This window comes from Panthera pardus, unplaced genomic scaffold (assembly GCF_024362965.1).
Source record: "Panthera pardus isolate Hobbes unplaced genomic scaffold, ASM2436296v1 HiC_scaffold_12, whole genome shotgun sequence".
In the NCBI taxonomy this organism is placed as follows: domain Eukaryota; kingdom Metazoa; phylum Chordata; class Mammalia; order Carnivora; family Felidae; genus Panthera; species Panthera pardus.
Genome location: NW_026526677.1, coordinates 46,000,816 through 46,025,357, shown reverse-complemented (window position 1 = coordinate 46,025,357; position 24,542 = coordinate 46,000,816). Strand labels below are relative to the sequence as shown.

The following is a 24,542-nucleotide window of genomic DNA, read 5'->3' as shown; positions in this document are numbered from 1 at the left end:
TTTACTTTGTACATTGCAAGAGCAATATAAGCTTATTATAAATAGTCTAAGGAAATCAATAGACTGGAGAAGAAAACGTGAGATTTCCCCCCACCCCCACAGCCATGTATCCTCCTGGACTTTTTACACACATTTACAAACATTATCCATCATTCGATTGTACTAAAAAAGAATTATGCTCCATGTATGATTTGGGGGCTTTGTTTTTTTCTTAAAATATCCTGAGCAGAAAACGTCTTTGAGGGTAAGTCCCAATCTTTGTTCTTTTTGTTAACATGACTTGTTAGTAGAGTTGCCAGATTTTAGCAAACGAAAATACAGGCCACTCAGTTACATTTGAATTTCAGATAAACAACATACACGTTTTTAGTGCACACAACTTCCCACGCGATCCTTGGGAAACACACATAATTAAGAAAGTTTGTTGTTTACCTAAACATCCAATGGATCGAGGTGTCCTGTATTTTATTTGGCAACTCTGCACTTGTTAATTGATTTGTTGTCATTCTGTATAGGACTTTCCTTGCACAAAAACTCTTAACCAGAAAAAGGGTCCCGTTTCCCGATTTGGAAAGGGTGGTCTCGGGCCAGTGTTCACACACCTGATGAATGTGCTTCGTAACGGGCCGGCTCAGCTGGGAGCCCAGTACTCATTAGCTGCCTCCATTGGAAAGAACTGGCCTGTGCAGCTGCTTTGTGCTTGGGGCTGAGACCTTGGCTCTTTCATCCCAGCTACTGTGTGAAGTCACCAGTGGCAGTTACCTGAAGTCCTGTGGGTGATATTAATTGACATTTTTTAAATGAATGCCGGTATTTGTAGGAATTTGCAATGCAAACAGTCAGCCTTTCAAGCGGTGCATATTGTAATTAAAGCAAGCTTTTAAGATTCTTTGAAGTACTAAATGTTTATGAAATTCAAATAGGGGTGCCCGATCTGCACAATAAAGGGGCTCTTAGTGGAGTTTTTTTTTTTTAAATCTTCTATTTTGTAGATGTAAATATATGCCATAATTAGTGGAAAGTAACTTGAAGAGCGAGGCTGAGTTTATTCCTATTATTCTTATTTAAAACAGCTGTGGCAGGAGCCCTACAGCTGCTGTCCCGTTGTTTGGGCAAGGGCACCATGGTCCCAAGTGAACACGCTCAAAGACTCACTTCCCTATGAGCAGCTCCCTCGCTCTCCCCCAGTGCAGGTTGCCATGCGGGAGTTGTCCCATGGTCATCCCGGTGAAATTCCCCCACCGCAGTCCTCTGATGCCAGTGGGGCTGGCTTCAGGGGTCTGGGCATATGCAAATGAGTCAGGGGGGAGGGTGTGGGAGCAGCCTGCACCCTCAGAGCCTCCCCCCGCCCCCCATCAGCACTGCCTCCTGGGCTACTTCTGCCCCACCCCCCTCCCTGCTCTCTGCCTTGTTGCCCAGTGCGGAGTGATTGTCCTTTGGCGCCTGCGGGAGCAGCTGCAGGCCTACGCGGTGCCCTGCCCGGCGGAGCCTGGCCATGTGGCAGGCCTGGACGGCCGCCCACAACCAGGCCCAGCTCCCAGTGCCGCCTGCCAAGGAGCAGATGCTGCCATTGGAAAAAATTGCTTCACAATTTGAAATCTTGGTCCTTTGATCATTGCTCAGAGAGGATGAAGAGGAGAGGTTCAAAGTGGTGGTTTGAAAATGCCAGCGTCTCCTTGCCTCCATCAGTGCCTATTAGACTGTCTCTTGTCAGGGACAGTCCTCTTGATGTTTTCATCTTTGCAACCAAGCAATTCCCACTCAGCCCTTGCAAGCCCTCGGGGTGGAAGGGAGTGTCCAGCTGCCTCCTCCTTTCCTGACCCGGTGCCCCTGCTCTGTCCCCTGCCTGTGGGGTTATCTGCTTCCCCTCAGTGCCGGCAAGCTTTTACCTTCTAGAAGCTCACGGCAGAGTTTGTCACCAGCCCAGCACTGCTCCTGCGTGAGCTGTGCGTTTCCGTTCTTTGCTCAGCACCTGTAGTGCTCACGCCCTGGTCCTTCAGCCACCTGGAGCCAGGTTTTCAGAGCCCTGGAGTTGTGCACAGAGGGCCCCCTGGCCCGACCCTCCCCTCTGAGAACTCTGGATCCTACTTACCAGGGCGAGGCCTCATTTTTCCTCACCCCTAGAATGGGAAGGATCATTCTTTGAAGTATATTCCTTTTTTTAATTTTAATGTTTATTTATTTCCGAGGGGTGAGAGGGGCGGAGAGAGAAAGGGAGAGAGAGACTCCCCAGCAGGCTGCAGGGCTCAATCTCACAAACCATTGAGATCATGACCTGAGCTGAAATCAAGTCGGACGCTTAACCAACTGAGCCACCCAGGCGCCCCTGAAGTATATTGCTTTTATACTTCAAATTTCAAAAACATAAAACTAAACAGCGGAACAGACACATGAATAAATGGGCTAACTAAATGAGAAGTAACAGAGGAGAAACTAATCTAAAGTCTTGCCTGGTGACTGAAACGTTTCCGCTGCATTTATAATGAGTATAAGACAAGGATGATTTAGAGAAGGATTAGGGAAAATTTGATGTTTCCTTTTTTTGTTATTGTTTCTTTGCTGTCTGATGCAGTCAGCTCTCTCTGTGTGGCATTATAACTTGCTTCCACCTTGACCTTGTATCATTTCCCAGGACTTGCCCACCAGTGGACTCTGAAGTCTTTAATTGATTCAACACGCCTTTATTAATGATTGCTTTTTTGTTTTATTTGCAGAAAGAATTCTGTGACCTCTCTAATTAACTCTTTGTGGGAAAGATGGTAATTTTGTGCCTGTGTGAACAGTTATATCCAAAACTTAAGACTCGTCATAGGCTCACAGAGCAGAAAAAGTGCTTGCTTTTTCTCTTAGGAAAAAGCCATCGTGTGTCTGTACTGTGCACCTGATCCTTATAGATGGGGGCTCAGACTGGCTCTGTGGGCATTGTTTTCTGTCTTGGTTATTGATTATGAACAACCATCTTTATGCGGTTACGTCTCTGTGGATATGACTCAAGGCTCCGTCTGTATCTGTCCTGAGTGCGTTTTCGATCACTGAGTTACTAGGAACAGTTGTCAGCGTTTTTAACAGCTGCCATTTTGTTTCATGTGCCATCTCTTCCTATCACTGTGGTGGCTTCGGGAAGCAGGTCTTTCTTTGTGGTTAAAAATGGAGAAAGAGACTGAAAGAAGTGACTGCTGTCCATGCTGTTGGGTAGACGTCTGGAATGAAATAAGGATAGGTGAAAAGTCAGAATTCACAGACATCTGTAATGGATGGAAGGGGGGTCTGAAATCAAGATGGGGTTTGATAAAAATAAATGTAGGACTTGAATCCGGGGAAGCAGATGGGACCTGAAGAGCCTTGTGGGTAAGAAGAAGAAGAAGACAGGTAAGAGTAGGGGGGAAATGAATGAAAATTGCAGGATTGTCTAACAGAGGTATTCTCGGGTCTGTGTGATTCCAGAAGGCAGAGCACTGGGGGGGGGGGGGGGGGGGGAGTTGCAGGGACACAAACTGCAAATTGAGGGGTGTGGTAGGCAGAGTCACGTCCCAAGTCCGTAGCCATCGTACCTGTGAATATGTTACATCGCACATAAAGGGGAATCGAGGTTGCTTATCAGCAGCTCGGGCGAGGATCTTGGATTATCTGAGTGGGCCCAGAGTAGTCACCAGGTTCCTTAAAAGCAGAAGAGGAGGGGAACCCAGGAAAGATGAAAGTAGGCAGTGGGAGAAGGACCCAGCCTGTTGTTGCAGGCTTTGAAAATGGGGAGAGGGGCTCACATAAGGAATGTGAGTGGCCTCCAGATGCTGGAAGAAGCAAGGAAAACCAATCCCTCCCCAGGGCCTCGGGAGAGGAATACAGCTCAGCCAGGACCCTCATAGACCTGGGAGACCAGCGTCGAAGTCTCACCTGCAGAAGTTTGAGATTGTGTATTTATGTTGTTTTAAGGCACTCAATTTACTCATTTGTTAAAGCACCAATAGATAACTAATATAATAGGAAAAAGAACTAACAATTAAGTCTACCCTGCATGTAGTTTTTTCTTAAAGCAATGATTTTCCTATATCTAAAGATATTTAGCCCAAAGGCAGCACAGGTCAGGATACCATAGAAAGGATTCCTGCATTTGGCCTCCAAGCCTAGTTCATATATGGGGTCTCTGTTCTAAGGCAAAATGGGCAAAGATTCCTTAAAAGGGCCCATTTGCCTGGACATCCCCCCTCCACAGCCACATCTGCCTGTGCGTGTGTGTTTAGCACTTCATAGCCCAGCCCGGACCATTTTAGGTTGGCTTGTCCCCAAAGGAAAGGATGGGATATGGTTTGAATTTGGGATTTGTTGGGAAGACAAGTTTGCTGGATTTTAGCTGTTTCTTGGATTTTTATATTTATTTGCTTTTAGAAAATATCGTGCGGTCGGATAAAGCTGATGAGGCAGAAATAGTTTGTATCTGATACCAGCACATTCTTTCTTATTTTCTTGCCTTCAGAACTGTCGGAAACAGGGGGCGCCTGGGTGGCTCAGTTGGTTAAGCGTCCGACTTCGACTCAGGTCATGATCTCACGGTCCATGAGTTCGAGCCCCGCGTTGGGCTCTGTGCTGACGGCTCACAGCCTGGAGCCTGTTTCGGATTCTGTGTCTCCCTCTCTCTGACCCTCCCCCGTTCATGCTCTGTCTCTCTCTGTCTCAAAAATAAATAAAGGTTAAAAAAAAAGAACAAAAATTAAAAAAAAAAAAAACAAACTGTCTGAAACAGGTTTGCCCTGAGTTTTCAGTTGGGAGAAACAGGTAGGGGGGTGGAGGGTGATGAACTACATGTGAATCTCAGACTCAAATCACAGAGTTTGCCTCCTTTGTTGTTGATTCAATACTGGCATTCTTTCTTTGATATTACCTTTGCTCCATGGGAGCTCAGTGAATGCATTTCTTTCTGGGATAATCGGAACATCCTCGGCTGACAGACAATTATCTCTCCCATCAATACCTCCTCCTAGAAAATTCCCAAAGAACAGCTGTTGATGTGGTGGGATGGCTACATGATTATTTCCCACCGTTCGAGAGTAATTGCGGAGAGTTGTAATAGCAAATTGGTTATTTACTGTTAGTCGAGAAGCCTTTTAAAAACTAACCTGATAAATGTATACTGATAATTAAAGTTTTCTCAACTGTTAGAAAAGCAAGATCATTCCAAAACCATCTGTCCCTGTTATCTAAATGAAAGCTAAAATGTGCACAGTCCTCATGACCCAGCTGTTCCACTCCTGGGAACACCCAACAGAAATGCATACACGTGTTCATCAAAAGCATGTGCAGGGGTGTTCAGAGTAGCTCTCTGATTTGGAAACATTGCCAGGGCCCGGCAGTGGTAGAATGCCTAGATCGTGGTATTTTTCACTTGGTGGAATCGTCTAGCAAGTAGCAGGTGAATGAACTGCCCACAACAGCATGCGTGAATCTCCCCCCTAGGGCTGAGCATATGAAACTGAGCACAAAGGAGTCAATCTGTGATTCCATTTATTTAAAGTTCAAAACACCAGACAGAATTAACGGACAGTGTTTTCCCCTCAAGATCACCCCTATGAGGTAAAGGGGTGATTGTACTCGAAGACAGCATGAACGGGAGGGCTTCTGGTTTCTTCATCGGGGTGCTGGCTGCATGAGTGTGTTCACTTTATGAAAATCAATGGACTGTAAACTTGTGATCTGTGCGTCTCTCTGAATGTATGTCAGACTTTAGTTTTAGGTAATAAATAAATAAGTAAATAAATAAATAAGCAAACTTCCACAACTTTAGAACTCCTAACTTGTTGAGCTAATTTCTGAGCAGGTTTTCGTAATGTATATATTTTAATAACTTCATTTTTGATACTTCCTGTCATTAAAACCATAGATCCTCCATCACCAAGAAAAACTCATTAAAATTATTTGGGGACTTCGAAGGGACAGTGGTGAACCGAAGGTGGGATAGTAAGGACGGTCTGCCCAGGTGCAAGGCAGTAAGGACGTCCGTGGTGGTAGAGAAGTTTAATGGTCAGACCACCTAAAGATCGTTGTCACGTTTATGATCGCCATGTGCCCACGGTTCTGAACAATGCCGTTGACAAAATACTTCTAAAGAGAAAAAAATATTTTGTTGACCTAAGTCCTAAACGATTGGTGAAGTTAGTGTTTTTATTCCATCTATGCACACATATATATGCTTCAAATTAGCACACTTCTATTACGTGGCCGTTGTGTGACTTACTCTTTAGTAACACATGTGGACTCAGCCTGTGTCCGTTCCTAGGAGTAAGTTCTTGACAGTTTGGAGTCGTTTGGGCTGCAGTCCCCGTGGCTAAACCATAGACCCGGAAAGGCACCCTGATAGCACAGTCATTATGCAGACGGCAAAACAGAACTGGAGTCACTTCAGTTCTGTCACTCTGTTACTACTTTGGGAGTTCTTGCATTTAAAATTTAAAACCGTGAAACAGAGTGCCGAGTCTTACTGAAAATAATTTTGTCCAATAAAGAAAAGAGGGTCTTAAAAATGAATCCAGTCTGCTGAGGTCCACGCAGTGCGCCGTTCCCCGGGACCGCTGCTTTCTTTCACCAGCATGACTCTACGCGCAGCAACTCTGAGAGATGGGGGCATTTCTGGGAGACACGGGAGGCTGTGGACATTTCCAGCAGTTTTGCTAACATCACATTATGGCAGATACCATTCCAAACATTTTTAAATTTTATATATAGACAGATTATTTTGTGCGTTTGTTTCTATGTTTGCTTTAGATTTTAAACGTCTGAGTTAGTTTGCATCATCAATGCCAGTGAAGTGAATAAAGTAAAAAAATGGAGCATTTTTTTTAAAAAAAGGGCAGAAAAGAAAGTCTTGTGCCTAGGGAGCTGAGGTGCAGTTCTGAAGACACCTCCCTCCTGGTCATATCACTGACATAAGTAGAGGTTGGTAGTTTAAAAGAAGTAACCCAGGGTGCCTGGGTGGCTCAGTCGTTGGTTAAGCTTCTGACTTCGGCTCAGGTCATGATCTTGTGGTTTGTGAGTTTGAGCGTGTCGGGCTCTGGACTGACAGCTTGGGGCCTGGAGCATGCTTCGGATTCTGTGTCCCCTGCTCTCTCTCTCTCTCTCTCTCTCTCTCTCTCTCTCTCTCTCTCTCTCTCAAAAATAAATAAACATTTGGGGCACCTGGGTGGCTCAGTCGGTTGAGCGGCCAACTTCGGCTCAGGTCACGATCTCGCAGTCCGTGAGTTTGAGCCCCGCGTCGGGCTCTGTGTTGACAGCTCAGAGCCTGGAGCCTGTTTCGGATTCTGTGTCTCCCTCTCTCTGACCCTCCCCCGTTCATGCTCTGTCTCTCTCTGTCTCAAAAATAAATAAACGTTAAAAAAAAATTTTTTTAAGTAAATAAATAAACATTCAAAAAAAATTTTTTTAAATAAAGTAACCCACCCGGTTGCCTGTGCCGTTAACCACCTCCTTCCTATACTTCTCTCCACTCGTCACATCAGACTGCTTTTAACTGTTCATTGACCACCTTCCCTATACTTCGCTCCTCACACCAGACTGCCTTTGACTGTTCACCAGTCTTTCAAAACAACCCGATTGTGTCAAAAACAATGAGTTTCTTTGTAACTCAAATACTATCAGTTTATTTATAGCCCATTGAAACTCTTTCAGTGCTGGAAAATTTTTTAAATGGAAGGAAAGGAAATGAAAAGTAATTTCTAATGTACCTTTCCTGCTACACATAAACTCATTATTGTATCCATGTTGGGAAGCAACGAACTATTCATCAGTAGAGCACGCAGTAATTATTATGCTGTGCCTGGGTAATGAAATAGTATGCAGTTACGAAAATGTGAGGCTGCTCACGTTTTTAAATGGCTAGTCTTTTTAAAACTGATTATTTCCGTATCAGTACTGTATGAGTTCTAAGATGTAGCTGTGTATTTTTTTGTGTTTAGTTTTTAAAGTTTATTTATTTTGGGAGAGAGAGCACGGAGATGGGGCAGAGAGAGAGGGAGAGAGAATCCCAAGGAGGCTCCACACTGTCAGCACCAAGCCTGACATGGGGCTTGAACTCATGAACTGTGAGATCACGACCTGAGCCGAAATCAAGAGTCGAACGCTTAGCCAACTCAGCCACCCAGGCATCCCAACTGTGTATGTATGTGTGTGTGTGTATGTGTGTGTGTGTGTGTGTGTGTGCGTGTGTGTGTGTGTGTATATATATATATATACGTATATATATATATACGTATATATATATATTTTAAAGCAAGGTTTGAAGAGTGCCACTCTTTGTGCAAAAAAGAGGGCAGGTGTGTGCTTGCTTATCTAAGGGCTAACTCTCTCCAAAAAGACGCTTGGAAAACACTGATCACCAGTGGAGAGATTGGCAAGTTCAGGGGTAGAAATAAAATGTACACTCTTTTTCCAGTTTGATTTATTTTCTTTCTTTTTTTTCTTTTTCTTTTTCTTTCTTTTTTTTTTACTTACCACATATATGTTTTTACTTTTTTCAGAAAAATACTAAAACCTGTTGGCACAAACTATACCATGACTGTGAGAGCATAAATCCCACCACTGAAACATACCTGAGCCACTTCTCAGAGCCTCATGTCCTCAGCTGGTGGCAGAACAAGGCAGTGGTTCCTGCGGGCCCACGTGCACGTCACATGGCAGGTAGAAAGCTAGATATAATTCTGGGCTCCCGCATGCCTGAGACTCGTTGGTAACGTTCTCCTCTGGAGGCTGGAGCTCAGTAGACCCAGAGAGCTTGGGCATAGATGTCAGTCAGCATCAGACATCATCGTTTCTTGCTAACCTGCTCTTTTCGCGGAGTCAAGCGTCAAACCTGCAAAAAACCTGAAAATGTACACTTGGGTATTTTTATTTATTTACAATCTGTGCACCATATAATTCCAAATGGCAGAATGTGAGGGAGTGTTACTAAATTTATGGGTAATATAAACCTGGACAAGTACAAGTAAAAGCAGATTGGAATCCAGTAAAAGGAGCTATACGCTGGTTGTTAGTTGCTATTAGAAATACCTGGGACAGGTAATTACTGTAGTTGAGCACTGAATTTAGCTTTGAATTTCTTGGCATGTAAGAAAAAAGGGGGAATTTAAAGCATATGGTTCTTTTTATTTGAGGCCAGGAAATCTGCAGTTTTGCCTAAGGAAAGGGACACTGTCTTGATATTCAATTCAAATGCAGATCCTCATTAAAAATATATATAGGATGACTCAGGTCTTCCTAGTGGTTACTGCCTGTCAGGGTTTGAGAATCAGCTGGTCAGAATGTGCCAGACCTCACAAACTGTGGTCTCATTTATGAGTCCGGTCCACCTGTCTCTCTCTAGCCCCCACAGTGGTGCAGATACCGTCCCTTGTCCGGACCACTTTGACAGTTTTCTGACCTGTCTCTGCCTGTGCTCTCACTTTTCCAGAGTCGTCTCCATGCTGTGTTTGGGGTGCCTTTTAGGAACTCAGATCCAGCCATAACTTGTCACTGTGCCCGTCCTGGGCACTTACAACTCCTGCATCCCTTGGTTTTAGGATCTAAGACCTAAACCCTCCTGCCTCTCCTGCCACCCTCTCTCATCCCAGCCTTTTCGTGGCCTTGTTTCTGGTTCTGTGCACCTTGTCCACACTCTCTCAGGACACATTCACCCGCCTACGTCAGCTCTCCTACCGTCTTTGGATCTGAGCTGCATCATCCTCAGAAGCTTCCCTGACCCCAAAGTTGGTTCTCATGGCCCTCGATGCCTCTTTCAGGAGTGCTCATCCCTAGGGTGATGTCCTCCCTGCTAAATTGTGAGCCCGTGGCAGCAGGGACTGGCCCAGCTCGTGCTTACTCTGATCCCCAGCTCCCCACCCAGTGCCTGGTGTGCCATAGCAGATCACAAGGTACCGGAGGGGAGGGAGCCGTCAATCAGTGGTCCGGCCACTGCAGTGGCCTCGCAGCCTCCCTCCACAGTGGACACTAGACCGCACTGAGACGTTGATCCCTGAAACACAGCTCGGTTCACAGCACCTTCTTGTGCCAGAGCTTTCAAAGGGTCCCCATTTCCTGCAGCATGCAATCCACACCCCTTTTTTTAGCCCTCCATGGCCTGGGTCCTGGTTGCATTTTCCAAACTCACTGCTCCTGGTGGCCTCAGTCCTTAACACTGCAGCTGGAAAGAGGCACCCTAGGCTGCTTCTACCCCCACTGTCCCCTAAACCCATCTCTGCATGTTCACTTTGTAACCACCCCGTAAGTAATACCCCTGGTTGAAAGTAATGCCTTCCCTTGTCTGAACTCTGAGCATCTTTGACGTGGTAGTATTTCTATGTCCCTTGTAGCTCTTTTAAGACATACCTCTCACTTGTGGTCCTGTATAGTGTCTAGCATAAACCTCACACAGTAGGTAATCCTACAATACCTTAAATGAGTGGGAATTACCAATGACTTGGCATCTTTGCAAGCCAGTCTTGAACAGGAGCCATTTCCCTCCTGGATGCTGTCATTTGTAATGAAGGTTCTGTTTTTGTACGTATAACAAGTGGCTAGCCAGCTGCAGATCTCCTGTTCTTTTAAATCTGTCTCCAGGTCCTGGGGCGCCTGGGTGGCTCAGTCGGTTAAGCGGCCGACTTCAGCTCAGGTCATGATCTTGCGGTCCGTGAGTTCGAACCCCGCGTCGGGCTCTGTGCTGACAGCTCAGAGCCTGGAGCCTGTTTCAGATTCTGTGTCTCCCTCTCTCTGACCCTCCCCCATTCATGCTATGTCTCTCTCTGTCTCAAAAATAAATAATAAACATTAAAAAAATTAAAAAAAAAAAAAATCTGTCTCCAGGTCAGTGAATGTGAGCCCAGGGCATACACTGCTTTCTGCACATATTTCAGAGACCTCCTGGATCCTTTATAACAAGGATAGAGTATTATTCTATACTGGACGCAAGAAAGCGAACTGAATAGATGCGTGTACCATTGTCATTTCACGGGAAGATTGCTGGAGTCAGTGTTCTCTTCAAAAAATGACCAGTGGGCTGCAGAACTTGTTTCTAGATCAGCATCACCTCACCACCTCCCTGCCCCCCACCCCCGCCCTCTGCTCGGCCAGAAGGATTGGAGATCTCCGCACCCCCCCCCCACCGTCACTGCTCATTGCCGTGACTCCTGTAAAGAGAAAATAACCCCCACCTCCGTTTCCTTTCCAACAGGCCGACCTAAACTGCAATATTCAGGATGACGCTGGGGCCTTTTATGGTGTCACCAGTCAGTATGAGAGTTCTGAAAATATGACAGTCACCTGTTCCACCAAAGTGTGCTCCTTTGGGAAGCAAGTAGTAGAAAAAGTAGAGGTAAGTGGGCATCTGCAGACCAGAGCCTTCATTCGGGGGCACCCTGCTACCTTCCTTTCAGCTTTCACCGGGGCAGAGAGTTTTACTTTTCTGGTGTCTCCTCCTTCTCCCCCTTTCTCTCACCTCTTTTCCCTGTCACTTCTAAAAAGACACAGCGATTTGCAAGCAAGTGGAAGAAGCCCCCACGCCACCCCTCCCCGACTGCAGGGGCCCTGCCTTGTGTGGCCAGCAGTGTTCGGTGCCCTGGTGTGGAAGCTGCTACAGACAGGCCCCGCCCCTAGGTCCGAGGGCACTTCCGGGCGTTGTAAATAGCACCTGCTTTCTAAAACCCGGACACCTCAAGCCTGGTGCGGGTGCTTCTGCCCCTTCTACTCCTTTCATTGTTCCAGACAGATTCCAGCGTGAACTGGGGTCGAATACCTATTCATAGTTTTCCTGTTGCATACCTCCCTCCCTTTCAAAAAACGTGTGTTCTTTTCAGCAGGGTGGGTTGCTTTGTGTGAATGTTTGCGGTTGACATTCCACGTAAAGCTGTATTTTCCGACGTCTTCTGCCCGTTAACCCGGTCCACCCGTCATGGCGGTCCTGGAGCTCGAAGGCCCCAGGGCCCAGCCTGACTGTGCCAGACTTGGTGCCGAGGCAGGAGAGAGAGGATGCCCTGGGCGGGAGGAGAGGTTTGAAGACTTTGGGCCGAACGATGAGGATCTGGGCTGCTGCACAGCCTTTGGCTTCCTGAGCACAGGAGGGGCATGCTGTGGATGGTGTTGAGGAGGTTACACTGGCCAGAGTGGATAGAAGGGAGTTGACTAGATGGTCGATGTCAGCTGAGGCGTCCTGAGCTTCATGAACATGGCAGCAGTGGGAATCCAGTAAAACATTTTGAATGGAACTTAGAGACTCACCAGATATTAAATACTAATGAGGAGGAAGAACCAAAGGTCACACATTTTGTGGTTGCAAGGGCCGCGCTGCCATGAGCAGAGATTAGAAAGTAAGGTATTCAAAAGCAAGTAGTCAGGGGATGATTCTAGATGCAAGACTGGAATTTGGAAGACTGAGAATACCAGTTGGGAATCCTAAGCATTAAGGAATTAAAGCTATGGGAATGGAGGGCTTGGTGCAGGGAGGGCGTGGGAGCAGTAGCCAGCCCTGGAGTGAGTGAAAGGGACACACCAGCAGAGGAGCAGAGGACAAAAATGGCTGAAGGAATTGGGGAACCAGCCCAACGCATGTCTGGGAAGCCCAAGGAGAGGGGAGGTGAGAAGGTGACCGACCGTGTAATGAGACAGGTCTGGGAGGCCTACGGCCAGATGACCTCCCATCTCCTCCGAGCAAGAGGAAGCACCATTACTGGTCAGTGGTTGGGAACGTGGAATGTTCGTGGACAGCATTGCTGCTGAATAGCCGAATTGTCAGGGCTCACCTCTAGATGGACCACCTGCCCGCACAAGATGAACCAGACAAGTTACTCTGTTTCCCAGATTCCAAACTCATACCCAAAGCTGTATATAAAGTTCAGGGAGCAGGAAAATGTTGCCTTTGACTGAAATCCTAGGAGTTTTCATGTAGAAGGTAACGTGAGTGCTGGTGGAGTTTTGTAATTAAGCGTTTAATCCATTTCGAATGTATTTCCGCATTTGGTGTGAGATGGGTGTCCGCTTCTGTTGTCTTCCAAATACACAGGCGTTTGTGTCAAAACCGTTGATTGGGGCGCCTGGGTGGCTCAGTCGGTTGAGCGTCCGACTTCAGCTCAGGTCATGATCTCACACTCTGTGAGTTCGAGCCCCGCGTCAGGCTCTGTGCTGACAGCTCAGAGCCTGGAGCCTGCTTCAGATTCTGTGTCTCCCCCTCTCTCTGCCCCTCCCCTGCTCATGCTCTGTCTCTCTTTGTCTCAAAAATAAAAAAAAAAAAAAAAAACATTAAAAAAGATTTTTTTAAGATAAAATAAAACCCGTTTATTAAACGATTCATCCTTTTCCCACTGAGTAGATCTTAGATGTACCCCTATTAAGGTCCTGCATATCCTGGGAGCCATTCCTGGAGTCTGTTTGATTCCACCCTGTTTATCTCTCCTTGTCCCCCTCTACCATGTTGATTTGATTACACGGGCTTTATCGTATGTTCTTACACCTGCTAAGGCAAGTCGATCTTGCTTTTCTTCTTATCCATATATTTTGTAGGCAGATAACCAGCACTTATTCTTCCAAATAATTAGATCACTTTAAAAAAAAGTAAAGAAAGCCAAAAACCTTTTGATCAATGTAATTATAATCGTACTGGATTTATATGTCATGTGGGGATAAACTGATACATTGCCAGTACTAAGTCTTTCCAGTGAAGGACGTATTTGCAGGTCCATTTACTTATCTTAATAAGATTTTGTAGTTTTTACATATACGTTAATTTATATTAATTTGTTAATGCTATTTCCTGTTTCTAGATTTTAATTACCAGAAGAGAGACAAGTTCTTGGTTTTAGCAAAAATATGTTCTATCTGGCCATCTTGCCATATTCCCTTATTTATCTCTACTGGGTTTTGCCCCTAGGTTCTTGGATTTTCTACTTATGTGGTCATAGCAGCAGCAAAAAGAGCGGCTTTATTTTATTTCTTCTTTTCCAATGTTTATGCCACTTTTCTGTTACTATTATTTTCTCGCTTTCTTTCCATTTTCTAAAACCTCCAGCACACCTGTAAAAAGAAATAGGATGGTGAGTATCCCTGTATAGTTAGTTACTGCTGCTCATAGAGATGGATTTGGTGCTTGGCCATTTAGGGTTATACTTACTGTTGGATTTTATAAATGGTCTTTATATGTAAGTGCTTTCTTTGTGTTCTTGTCATACTGAGGGTTTTTATTAGTAACAGCTGCAATATTTTACCAAATGCCTGTTCAGCAACTCTTACTGTCATTTTTCTCCTATTCGTGGACATCACGAGTTAATGCATGTCCTGTGTTTGAGCCACCACAGCATTCCTGAACAAAGTCCTACTTTGGACGCACTGATGTGTTCCATTTGCTATTTTACGTTAAGATTTTTGCATCTCATAAGTGATAATCACCTTTCCTCTTTATAGTCTCTCCGTGTCCATCGATTTCCTAAAAAGAATTGGGACACCTGGTCTGATGTAGTTTCCATAACAATGAAAACAGTTGTTCCTTAAGAGTTCCATAAAACTCAGCCATCACACCAGGTGGTCTTTATGCCTTTTTCAGGGGTTCATCTCTAAACAAGTTTCTAGGCATTTCCACGGCAATTGAGCTATTGGAGTTTCCTATTTTTTGGTTCAGTATTAGTAGTTTAAGTTTTGCTGGGAAAGCATCCTCTCCTCTACGGCTTTTTGCCTTACAGCGTTATGTGAAGTAACCTTTTACAAATCTCCCAATCTCTACTGTCATTGTGGTTTCGTCTCTTTTCTTCCTTAACCTTGTGAAGGCTTTATTTTATTTTGGCTTTTTAAGAACCAGCTTTTTAAAATTTATTCTGTCTCCATTTCTTATTTCTGTTAACATAGATTTGAGCTTTTATCTTTATTCATTTCCTATTCTGGGTTTTCTTTGGTTTCTTTGTGGTTTGGGTTTATTTTTGTGGGTTTTTTTTTAATCGAAGATGTGGTTTAGTTCTATAATTTTTCGTCTTTAATGATGAACTCATGAAGCTACATCATTAAGTGTCCTCCAAGTATAGCTTCATCGGGTCCCATAAGTTTTGATGTAAAGGATTTTCCTTTTCATTATTCTTGAGATAGTTTGTAATTTCCTTTTTAATTCCTCTTTGATCCAAGGCTATCTAGGGGTGTGTTTCTTATTTCTGAGTGCTTCAGTGGGAACTTCAATAGCAGTATTTTTTTTTCTTTCCTTTTTTATTAAAGACATAAATAACTCACAGTCAGGAGCTCATGATCCGTGTTAAGTAGTTTTTTCCAAGGTAGAGAAGTTAGCTGCATTGGTTGTTGGCTGTGAGGCCTTTATAACAGTGACGGAGGATTTTCTCTGGGCTCTTTGAAGAATTGTCATTGGCTGGGCCCGCTCTCCCAGGTTTCCAGGTAGAAAATCACTAAGTAGGTGATTATATTTCTTTCCAACCTTTGCTTTCTTTTCTTTCTGACCTGTACAACACTTCTTTAAAGCTATTCTGTTTACACATTTTGTTTTTTTAATTTCCAGAAAAATCCTGGATTTCTGAGTATGGCATTCAGTTTGGAAATAGGATTTTTTTTTTTTAATTAAGTAAACTACATAAATAGTACAGCATCTAGTGGATGATTCATGTTGAAAAGGAAAAATGCTTTTGCAGGCAGCAATAGCTTTTTTCATGTATCTTGAAGTCAGAAGTGTAAAAGTGCTCAACTCCTTTTTCCCTCACAGACGGAGTATGCGAGGTTTGAGAATGGCCGATTTGTGTACCGGATAAACCGCTCCCCGATGTGTGAATATATGATTAACTTCATCCACAAGCTCAAACACTTACCAGAGAAATATATGATGAACAGTGTTTTGGAAAACTTCACAATTTTATTGGTAACTGTTTTGCCTCTTTCCTCTTGGGGCAGACCCAGCTGGTGGGGAAAGACAGCAAGGTGGCCGGGCCAGGGGAGGTGACCAGGCTGTTGATCAATTACCATTTGAATCCACAGCATCCAGGGCAAGCATGGGCTCAGGTCTATAGAAGAGACGGGGTTTCGTTGGGCTGGGCTAAGCTTTTTGAAGCTTGGGAAAACTAGAATTCAAATGGGTAGTAAAAACTATGGTCCCTACATTCTAAACTCCAGCTGCACATTAGAAAGATGTGGAGAACTTTTAAAATACTTAAAAACTTGTAAAAGCCTGACACCAAGGCCGCATCCTAGATCAGTTAAATCAGGATCTCTGAGAATAGAACCCAGGCATGAATATTTTTTATAGTTCCCTGGGTAATACTGGTGTCAGCCAAGTGCGAATCCTAGAAGCATTGTCTGCAAATCTCAAATGAGGCCAAAACTGTAAAGTCCGTGGGTTTGTCCTTCAAATACACCTTGACTCATTTCACGAAGGATTGCAAGGCTTTAAAAGAGATAACATACCTTAAGACAGCAAAACATAAACCCTCAGTACCACAAGAAATAGAAAATTAAAATAGAATGTCATGACCAGGAAGAGGGCAGAGGAAGTATTCTCCATAGGCTGAAAAGTATGGTCAAAACGTGGGCAGCTAAAAGGGGAAGTGAAAACAGTGGTGCTCAGGGTCCACGACGCGAGAAGTTTCTGGTTCCCCTGGGCAGTGCTGGGGAGTGGGGGAGGGTCCCCTCAGATTTAACTTTAAAACAAATTTCCCATGGAGGCTTCATTTGGAGACTTGGGAAGGTTGTATGAACAGTGTTGTCCTCAAAAATCTGCCTATAAAATATGCAGCAGTGGGTTTCATAATGCTCATTTTTGAAAAAGTTAGCATTCCTTGATGTAACTGAAGGAAAAATGCCAAAACAGAACTTGGAAACAGTTGTGCTAAAAGGGGGCAGCAAGACGATATTGTGGTCAAATATTCAGCCCTCTGAAGGCCTGCTTTGTTGCTCTGTTTCTAGGATGAAAAACTGGAATACTTAGGGCAGAAGTTGTTTACCAGGAGTTTTTGGATCCTTTGAAACCAGGGTTCTCAGTCAATGGTGTGCTACTTTAAGGGGAAAAAAAAAAAAAAGAAGGCGGCTGTTCCGCAACCTTCCCCCAAACCCTTGATTTATTAGCTTTTGCCCATTTCCGTGGTCAGTTTCAGAGTACCAGTGGTTGTCCAGTTCATGAACTTCCTTAATATTCAACTTTCAGAAGCCAGTAGGAGCCAGCTTCTTCACACCAAATGTAAGAACTGAGTAAATAAAGGTTTAGAAATTAGAATCTTCTGCATATCAGATTCAGCCAGGAAGCTTTTAAAAATTCTGGGGCCTGGTCCCCATCTCAGATAAATAAAATCAGAACCCCTGGAGGTGGGGCCCAGCATCCTGGTTTTGTTTCATTTTTACAGCTTCCCAGGTGTTGAGACCCACTATAGGGGATGGCTAAGTGAGCCACAGAGAGCCTCAAGAGTTCACAGACACGTGATCGGCATACAATTGGTGGACAGATCATTTGGCATGTAATTTTCATTTATTCCTGAGAGGGAATCTCCGTGGATTCTCAGGCGTGTCCACGAGAAACTAGCAACCTGAGGGAGAGTTTGGAAAGCCTGTTCTTTAATAACTATTATTTACTAGTATCGTGTTCCCTGATGGTCTTTGGCAAAAACTGAGCAGTTCACGGTTTGGGCTGCTGGCAGGCACCTGTCGTATAGGTGCTTCCTGTTGCTATTTAAGAACAGGTGACTTTTGTGCTCAGATGAGCAAAAGGTGAGTGTGGCACCTTGGGGTGGACGTTGAATAGCCTCACGAATTAACCCAAACTCTCTTGAGTGAATGGGCCAGCCCACTTCTCTTGGAAGCAGCCTTAGGCATTCTTACAAACCAGTTCTAAGGTCTGTTCCAGCATGTTAAGGAATATGTCCTCATTGCCTATAACCCTACCTCACAGAGCATAGCTTGGGAAAAATCAGGCCCAGAAGAAATTAAAAGCATCTGTTGGCCACCAAACTCATGAATACTAGTAATACTCTTTCAGAACACGTGACTTCCAGCAGCTTAGATATTCAGAAAACACACCATATTATGTTAATTTCCAAAATGTATCATTAAACCACTAAATAAATCCTTTTGCTGTGAAGAACTAGGAGCTCTCAATAAATGTCTGCCAGAAATAATATTTTAGCATTTAGAAAAGCTGAAATTAAACCAGTATGCCTGGATTATGAGAGTCACATCCCCTCCTTGATAAATAAAGGAGAAGTAGTACTTCTGAGCTCTTCCTCCCAGGAAGGGTGTAGGAATACAGCCAGGCTGGCAGCTGCTGGACACAGTGGCAGGTATTTTACCAGGTATTGGGTACAAAGCCTCTGTCAGCAAGATCAATCCCAGACCTTACTGGCTGGTGAGCTAGACTCTGATTTCATCAGGATGATAGAGAAATTGAGGTGAACCCGTAAAGGGAAGGCCTTAGTGACAGTATCCAGACTGAGGAAGATAGTAGCTGAATCATAGGCCAAGCGTTCTTGTCCTCTTTGGGGGTATATTCAGACATACATACACGTTGGTAGGGACATTTTTTTCTTTCCTCCTTTTGAATCTCAATCAAGTCTAAATAGGACACATTGGGGGTACCTAGCTGGTTCAGTTGGTAGTGCATCTGACTTGATCTCAGGGTTGTGAGTTTAAGCCCGACGTCAGGCCTGGAGGCTATTTTAAAAAAAAAAACAAAAAAACCAAATAGGACATTTTCTTTCCCAGAAAGTTTGCGAGAAGGTAAGGTAAATCACAGAGGTTCCAGGCACAGTGCTGAATCTTTTGTAGATGTCGTATTATGAAATTCTCACCGCAGAACTACAAGGTCATATTTATTCCCATTTTATGGATAAGGAATGTTAGGCCTCTCTGAGGTCACAGAGCTAAGGACACACATAAATTGAGACTTAAAATGATAGAAAAGACACTTAGCAGGTTATTTCATGATCATGGAGTCTGAAAATGGGGGTTTAAGATCCAACTCTACTTTATGATCTTGGTTTGAGTAAGTTACTTAAAGTCTCTAAACAGTTTCCTCCTCTGTTTACAAACAAAATGCTCACATCTGTATGCTTCACCTCAAAGGTCATTGAGAATATTTTCATTTGTTCAGCTAAACTATGGAGAGATTGTACTAGCTGCCAGAATACAGTACAAATATAACACAGTCCCTTTCCGATAGTAAATCCTGGCCTGGTAGGGGAAAGAGGACGGTTACAATACCTTTGTACATTACATGGCTGCAGTATCCTTGAGAAACAGACACCTGGACATACAGAGTAGTGTAACTACCTGAGCAGTTACCTGTAGTTGGAATGAGGTGGGAGAATTCCCAGAGATGTTAAAAGATGAGGTTTAAGTTGCCTTGATGGATAAACAGACATTTTGCAGATTTACCAAGCAAAGGGCTTTTCGGCAGGTGCATACTTAAGCGTTAGGTGCTGGGATGTGACCTAGATGGGATGGGACAGCCGTCCTGGAGGCTCCTGAGAGAGGCAGGCGTTCCTCAAGCGATCCATCACAAAACGGATGTAAACCAAACGGTGGCTGCTGGCTGGCAGAGGGAGGTACGTGGTGCCACGAGAGCACATGACAGGAGCATTTGCCTGGTCAGGGAGGCTTCCCGAAGGAAGAAACCATTGAGGCATACCCTCCGGGTGACTAGGCGGAGAGGGTGGAGAAGGGCACTGCAGGTGTGCAGGCAAGTGGAAGGACTGGAAATGGGGGGTGTGGCTGGCGTGGAGAGAGGGAGGAGCCCAGGGAGCCAGCCAGGTAGGAACAGCCACGGGAACAGCCAGACCGAGCGGGGTCTGCTCAGCCATCGGAGTTTTTAAGCAAGAGTGTGTTGTTGTCAGATTTATATTACTTACAGGGGTTTTGTGGCTGCTGTGTGTCCCTGGGAATGTGTGAGCCAGGGTAGCTCCTGGTAGGGGAGTCTGGGTGCTTGGCTGGTCCCCTGGGCTGTGGCGGTAGAGACCGGGATGATTCAAGAGCTGTTCAGGAGGTAAACGCAGGCAGGACATGGCATTTCTTTGGACATGGGGAGAGAGGGAGAGAGGTTTCCAGGATAAGAGGCCTGCATACTTGGAGTCTGGTCTGTGAAGGAAGAGGCAGGAAATAAGACCAGGAAAGCAGGTGGGTACCAATATTGAAAAAAATCTTTATTCCCCAGAAACAATAAATGTAGATAATCTATTATTGTATCAATTCATTTGTCTAGAGCAGCATCGCTTAATGATTAGAAAAAAAGGTCTTCAAAATCAGATCTGGGTTTCTTAGTTGACAGTTGTCTAACCTTAATTTTTTTTCAAACTATCAAGTTGTTTTTTTTTTTTTTTTTTTTTTGAGAGAGAGTGCAAGTGTGGGAGGGCTGTAGGGAGGGGGACAGAGGATCCAAAGCAGGCTCTGTGCTAACAGCAGAGAGCCCGATGTGGGGCTCGAACTCATGACCGCAAGTTCATGACCTGAGCCAAAGTCAGACACTCAACTGACTGAGCCACCCAGGTGCCCTGACAGTTGTATAACCTTAAATCACCTAACTCCCCTGCCTCCCTCTCTGTCAGAGGGGAGCTGATAGGGCACCTACTCATGGAGTTATTATAATATTACATGAGACGGATGTGTATGAAGCATTTAATACTGAGTAGATGTATACTAAGCAGTTACTATATGTTGGCTATTATGTGGATTGTCATTTATTCAGCAAATATTTATTAAATGGCTGTTGTGTGCCAGACTAGTTATTAGGCAACATGGTCCCTGTTCTTCAGGAATTTATAACCCATTGAATGACATGGGTATTAAAAAAAAAAAAAAAATCTTACAAATCTGTGTGTACTTACAGACAGTACTGTGTGCTCTGATGGGGAATTACAAGTTGGTGAGACTTTAGTCATCAGTCAGAGACCATACCCTTGGATACCGAGAAGGCAAGGGAAACAACATGGGTGAAGCAGCCTGACAGAGCTGGGGGCGGGGCCCCCGATGCACTGGACTAGGCCCTCAGACTCCCAAGTGTTTGAAGGCAAGGGGCTTTTAGAAAGTCCCTTGTGAGAATGGCTCTGAGAAGTAGGGAGGGGCCGCAGGGACCTGGGTCAGATCCGGTCACTCAAGATAGGAACGCAGGCTGAGACCATGGGCAAGAAGAACAGAGAGCTGGAGTCCAGCGACTTCAACCAGAAGGGGAAGTAGATGATGAGTATTGAACTAGATGAGTATTTCAAGTACATTTCGAAAGCTAAAGCCTATATGAATGAAAAATGAAAAGAAAGATCCTTTGACAAAATTCTTCCACCATTCCTTACTCAGCACATATTTTACTGAGTCCCAGCACTGCTGGTTAACATTGGTGAGCAGGGCATTCGTGGGGCTCATGTCTATCATTGGCCCTTGTGAAACCAACCTCGTAAAAGTTTAGGTACAAGATGGGAGGCGTTTCCTAGGGGAAATGACCCGTCTCGTGGGACAGACTGCTAGAAAATTGTCTTCGTTGTCAAGAAATTGACCCTCCCCCAAAACCCACACTAATTCTTGTGGTCTCTTTGTGGACCCAGATAATGGGTGAGGCCCTGTCCGGAAGGTATTTCTTACACATGGTACCTAAGTTCACATAGGATTCAAGTCAGACCCAGAATACCCTGAGTTTGTTGGAGAGGGCAGAATCAGGCCAGAACACCTCCAACAGTCTACCTGCTGGACTTGAGACTGTTCCTCTCCAAGCAAATCCTAGTTGTCATGGTATAGGTGGAGTATGTCTTCATCCATGTGAGTTTTTCTATCTGTATGTATGTGTCTATGTGTGTGTGTGTGTATATATATATATATATATATGCTTTTTTTTTTAACAGGTGGTAACAAACAGGGATACACAAGAAACTCTTCTCTGCATGGCCTGTGTATTTGAAGTTTCAAATAGTGAACATGGAGCACAACATCATATTTACAGGCTTGTAAAAGACTGAACATGGTTATTTATATATATAGACATCTGTATATACACACACACACATACACACACACACACACATATGTGCGCACACACACTCTCTCTCCATTACTGAATGACTGACTGTAAACCTCACCACACAGGGGGGTGCCCTGGCCCCGAGGTCACCCTGACTTTTTCTAAATCCTGTTTGAGTGAAGTCATTTTTCATGTGTTCATACTATCATCGTAGCTGTGAAGTTCTGGTACAGTTGTAAAAAGAGAAATTGAGTTGTTTCTGTGTGTCCTTCAGATCCACAGCCCACAATTTTTTGGGAAGGATGAACCTTAAGAACCCGGGTCTCAGTCTGTAGAGACCTGTTTCTAATTGTGGTAGAAAAAATTTGAGACAGAGCATTTGCCATGGGACATTTACAGCCTTTATACAAATGTATTTAGTTCTTTTTTTTTTTTCCAACATAAAATTCTTGTTTTAAGATACAAGTAAAATTAATCTTTAAATATAAATGTAAATTAGTACACAAAACTAAGAATCTTTAGACTTATCTTTGTAACTAATTAGGGTGGAAGTTATGAAAGAATGTAATTCACTAAATTATTTTTTAAATGAAACTTTCCTTTCTTTTTTGAAACCAAATGTTAAAATATAGCCTTAAATGCTTGGTAGAAATATTCTAATGAGACAAATTTGTACTTTTTTTTCCTCAAGGTTAAAACTAATCTCTTAATCCATTAAACTCTTGAACAGGTATTACAAAGGAAGAAAACTTCACCCCTTATCCTTAACATATATAGTATATTTAAGAAATATAAAATTGTATTGTACTAATGTGATGATTATTTAATGAAAAAAAAAGATGGCTCTTTTTGCAATAAGTAGATAAATACTGAAAATCTAAACGTACAATGTTTATAGTCTTGTGTGTGCAGTTATATTTTATATGGACAACCAAATTTTTTATAAAGATGAGTAAATGTTTGAACCACTGAAATTTAATAACAAAAATTTAAAATTGGCACGAATACTGCACTGTGAGCTGCAAAATCTAGAAAATCCTGTGGCTGGGAGAAATTTCATCAACCAAACAAGTAAAAGGCTCATCAGTTTTAGCATCTCTGCTCCCCAGAAAACTTGCAAGCATCCTCACCAGCCTGTGGATAAATTATTTCTGGTGAACCAACATGCATATTAACCTGCTGTAACTATATGTGTATGTGTGTGTTTGTGTATGCCTCTATACACATATACATGTGTAGTTATTCAACACATATTTATTGAACATTTAGTGTCACTCAATTTGCTAGGTGCTGATACGTATGTATATCTCAATCTGTGTCCATAGATCTAGCTATATTCTCACAGGACATCCGTTTTCTCAACATCTCTCAATAAGTCAGAGTACTTGTTTGAGGTCTGAGAGGCCCAGCGCCCTCTGACTTTTTCAAAGAGACTCATTTGGGAGGTTCTCTTCCCAGGAGAAATTCGACTTTCCGAACCAAATATTCCAAAGCATTGCCCAGGCACAGCTGGTTTGAAGTGGCCAACATGTCTTGGGTTATTTTTCCATAAGTGCTTCATTGGGAAGGAGAGAGGGCATACTCCCCAACTTCCCAGAGGAAAGTGACATTTTTATATTTGCCAGGCATATGTTAACATGGTGGAATAAGTTCTGTAAGTCACGAACCTTATTAAGACTTTTTCACTAAGCTGGAAAATGAACACCCTGTTCTTTCACCTCCAAGTAACTTCCCCTCTTCCCTGTCCCACCACCTGCCCTGCTTGTGTATTGATTAGTGTCTGGTGGTCATGATCATGAGGGTGTGGCTGGCTTGTGGCAGAGGGAAGGACACTGGACCAAGCCTGACCTGTTCCAAACTCATAAGCCACCGGTTCCTGGGAAGACCAGAGAAGAAAGTGCAGAATGTTTCCCATTTGCAACGCACATCCCTCATTCACACCAGTGGGATGAGATCTGTCTTCCCTCTGTAAAGAAACTAACATTTATTCTCTGATTCTAAGTGGGCCTTGGAAGGATTGGCCCCAGTTGTCCGTTCCATCTGGTCTCCAGCCTAAGCATTTAAGCTTCTTCCATGGTCATCATACGTAAGGACTTCTCTTGGTCACCCCTCCCAGGGATGCTTTTTTTGCTCCTGTCTCCTGCATCTTTCCTCGAAGGAAACCCCACTCACCCAGGACCGGGACCCTACAGAGGGGTGTAAATGACCTGCCATAGCCAGAACCATCCGAGAATTCAGGGAGAGGGGCATCCGATTCACATTCCCACCCAGGAATGGGGTCTTCTGTGCTGCCAGGAGGGCTCCTGAGGGTTTACTTTTCAAAGCACAAACAGACCCCAGAAGAGCAGCTAGAGGGTGGTTCTGTTGGCTGCAGAGAAGGGCAGACCCCAGTCTGCTGAACTCACAGAGACAGGCTGGGCCCTTTAATGCCACCCCGCCAAGTGCCCTCTTCCCCCAAATGCCTTCGTGGTTGAGTTTGGGGCATTTACACGAACATCCTTGAGGACTGCTTTTTGCTCTCAAGACATTTCTAAGATCTTTAAAATTTTACTTCTTGTCTTATTCTTCTAAAACTTTCTCCAGGGCAGATATTTTCCCTATCTTAACCACTGACCCAATCACCCAAACACTT

The 24,542-nt window shown here is 44.1% G+C and overlaps 1 protein-coding gene across 8 annotated transcripts in view; it reads left to right on the top strand.

Annotated features, from left to right (window-relative positions):
* TEAD1 (TEA domain transcription factor 1) overlaps positions 1-22,418 on the top strand; it is a 259,738-nt gene extending 237,320 nt beyond the window's left edge. For all 8 annotated transcript variants that reach the window (XM_053899973.1, XM_019456361.2, XM_019456359.2 and 5 more), the window contains 3 exons: positions 11,186-11,326; positions 15,695-15,847; positions 21,795-22,418. In XM_053899973.1, the coding sequence (XP_053755948.1) occupies positions 11,186-11,326; positions 15,695-15,847; positions 21,795-21,908 (408 nt within the window). In that variant the 3' untranslated portion in view covers positions 21,909-22,418. The remainder of the gene's footprint in view (positions 1-11,185; positions 11,327-15,694; positions 15,848-21,794) is intronic.
* The last annotated feature ends 2,124 nt before the right edge of the window (positions 22,419-24,542 follow it).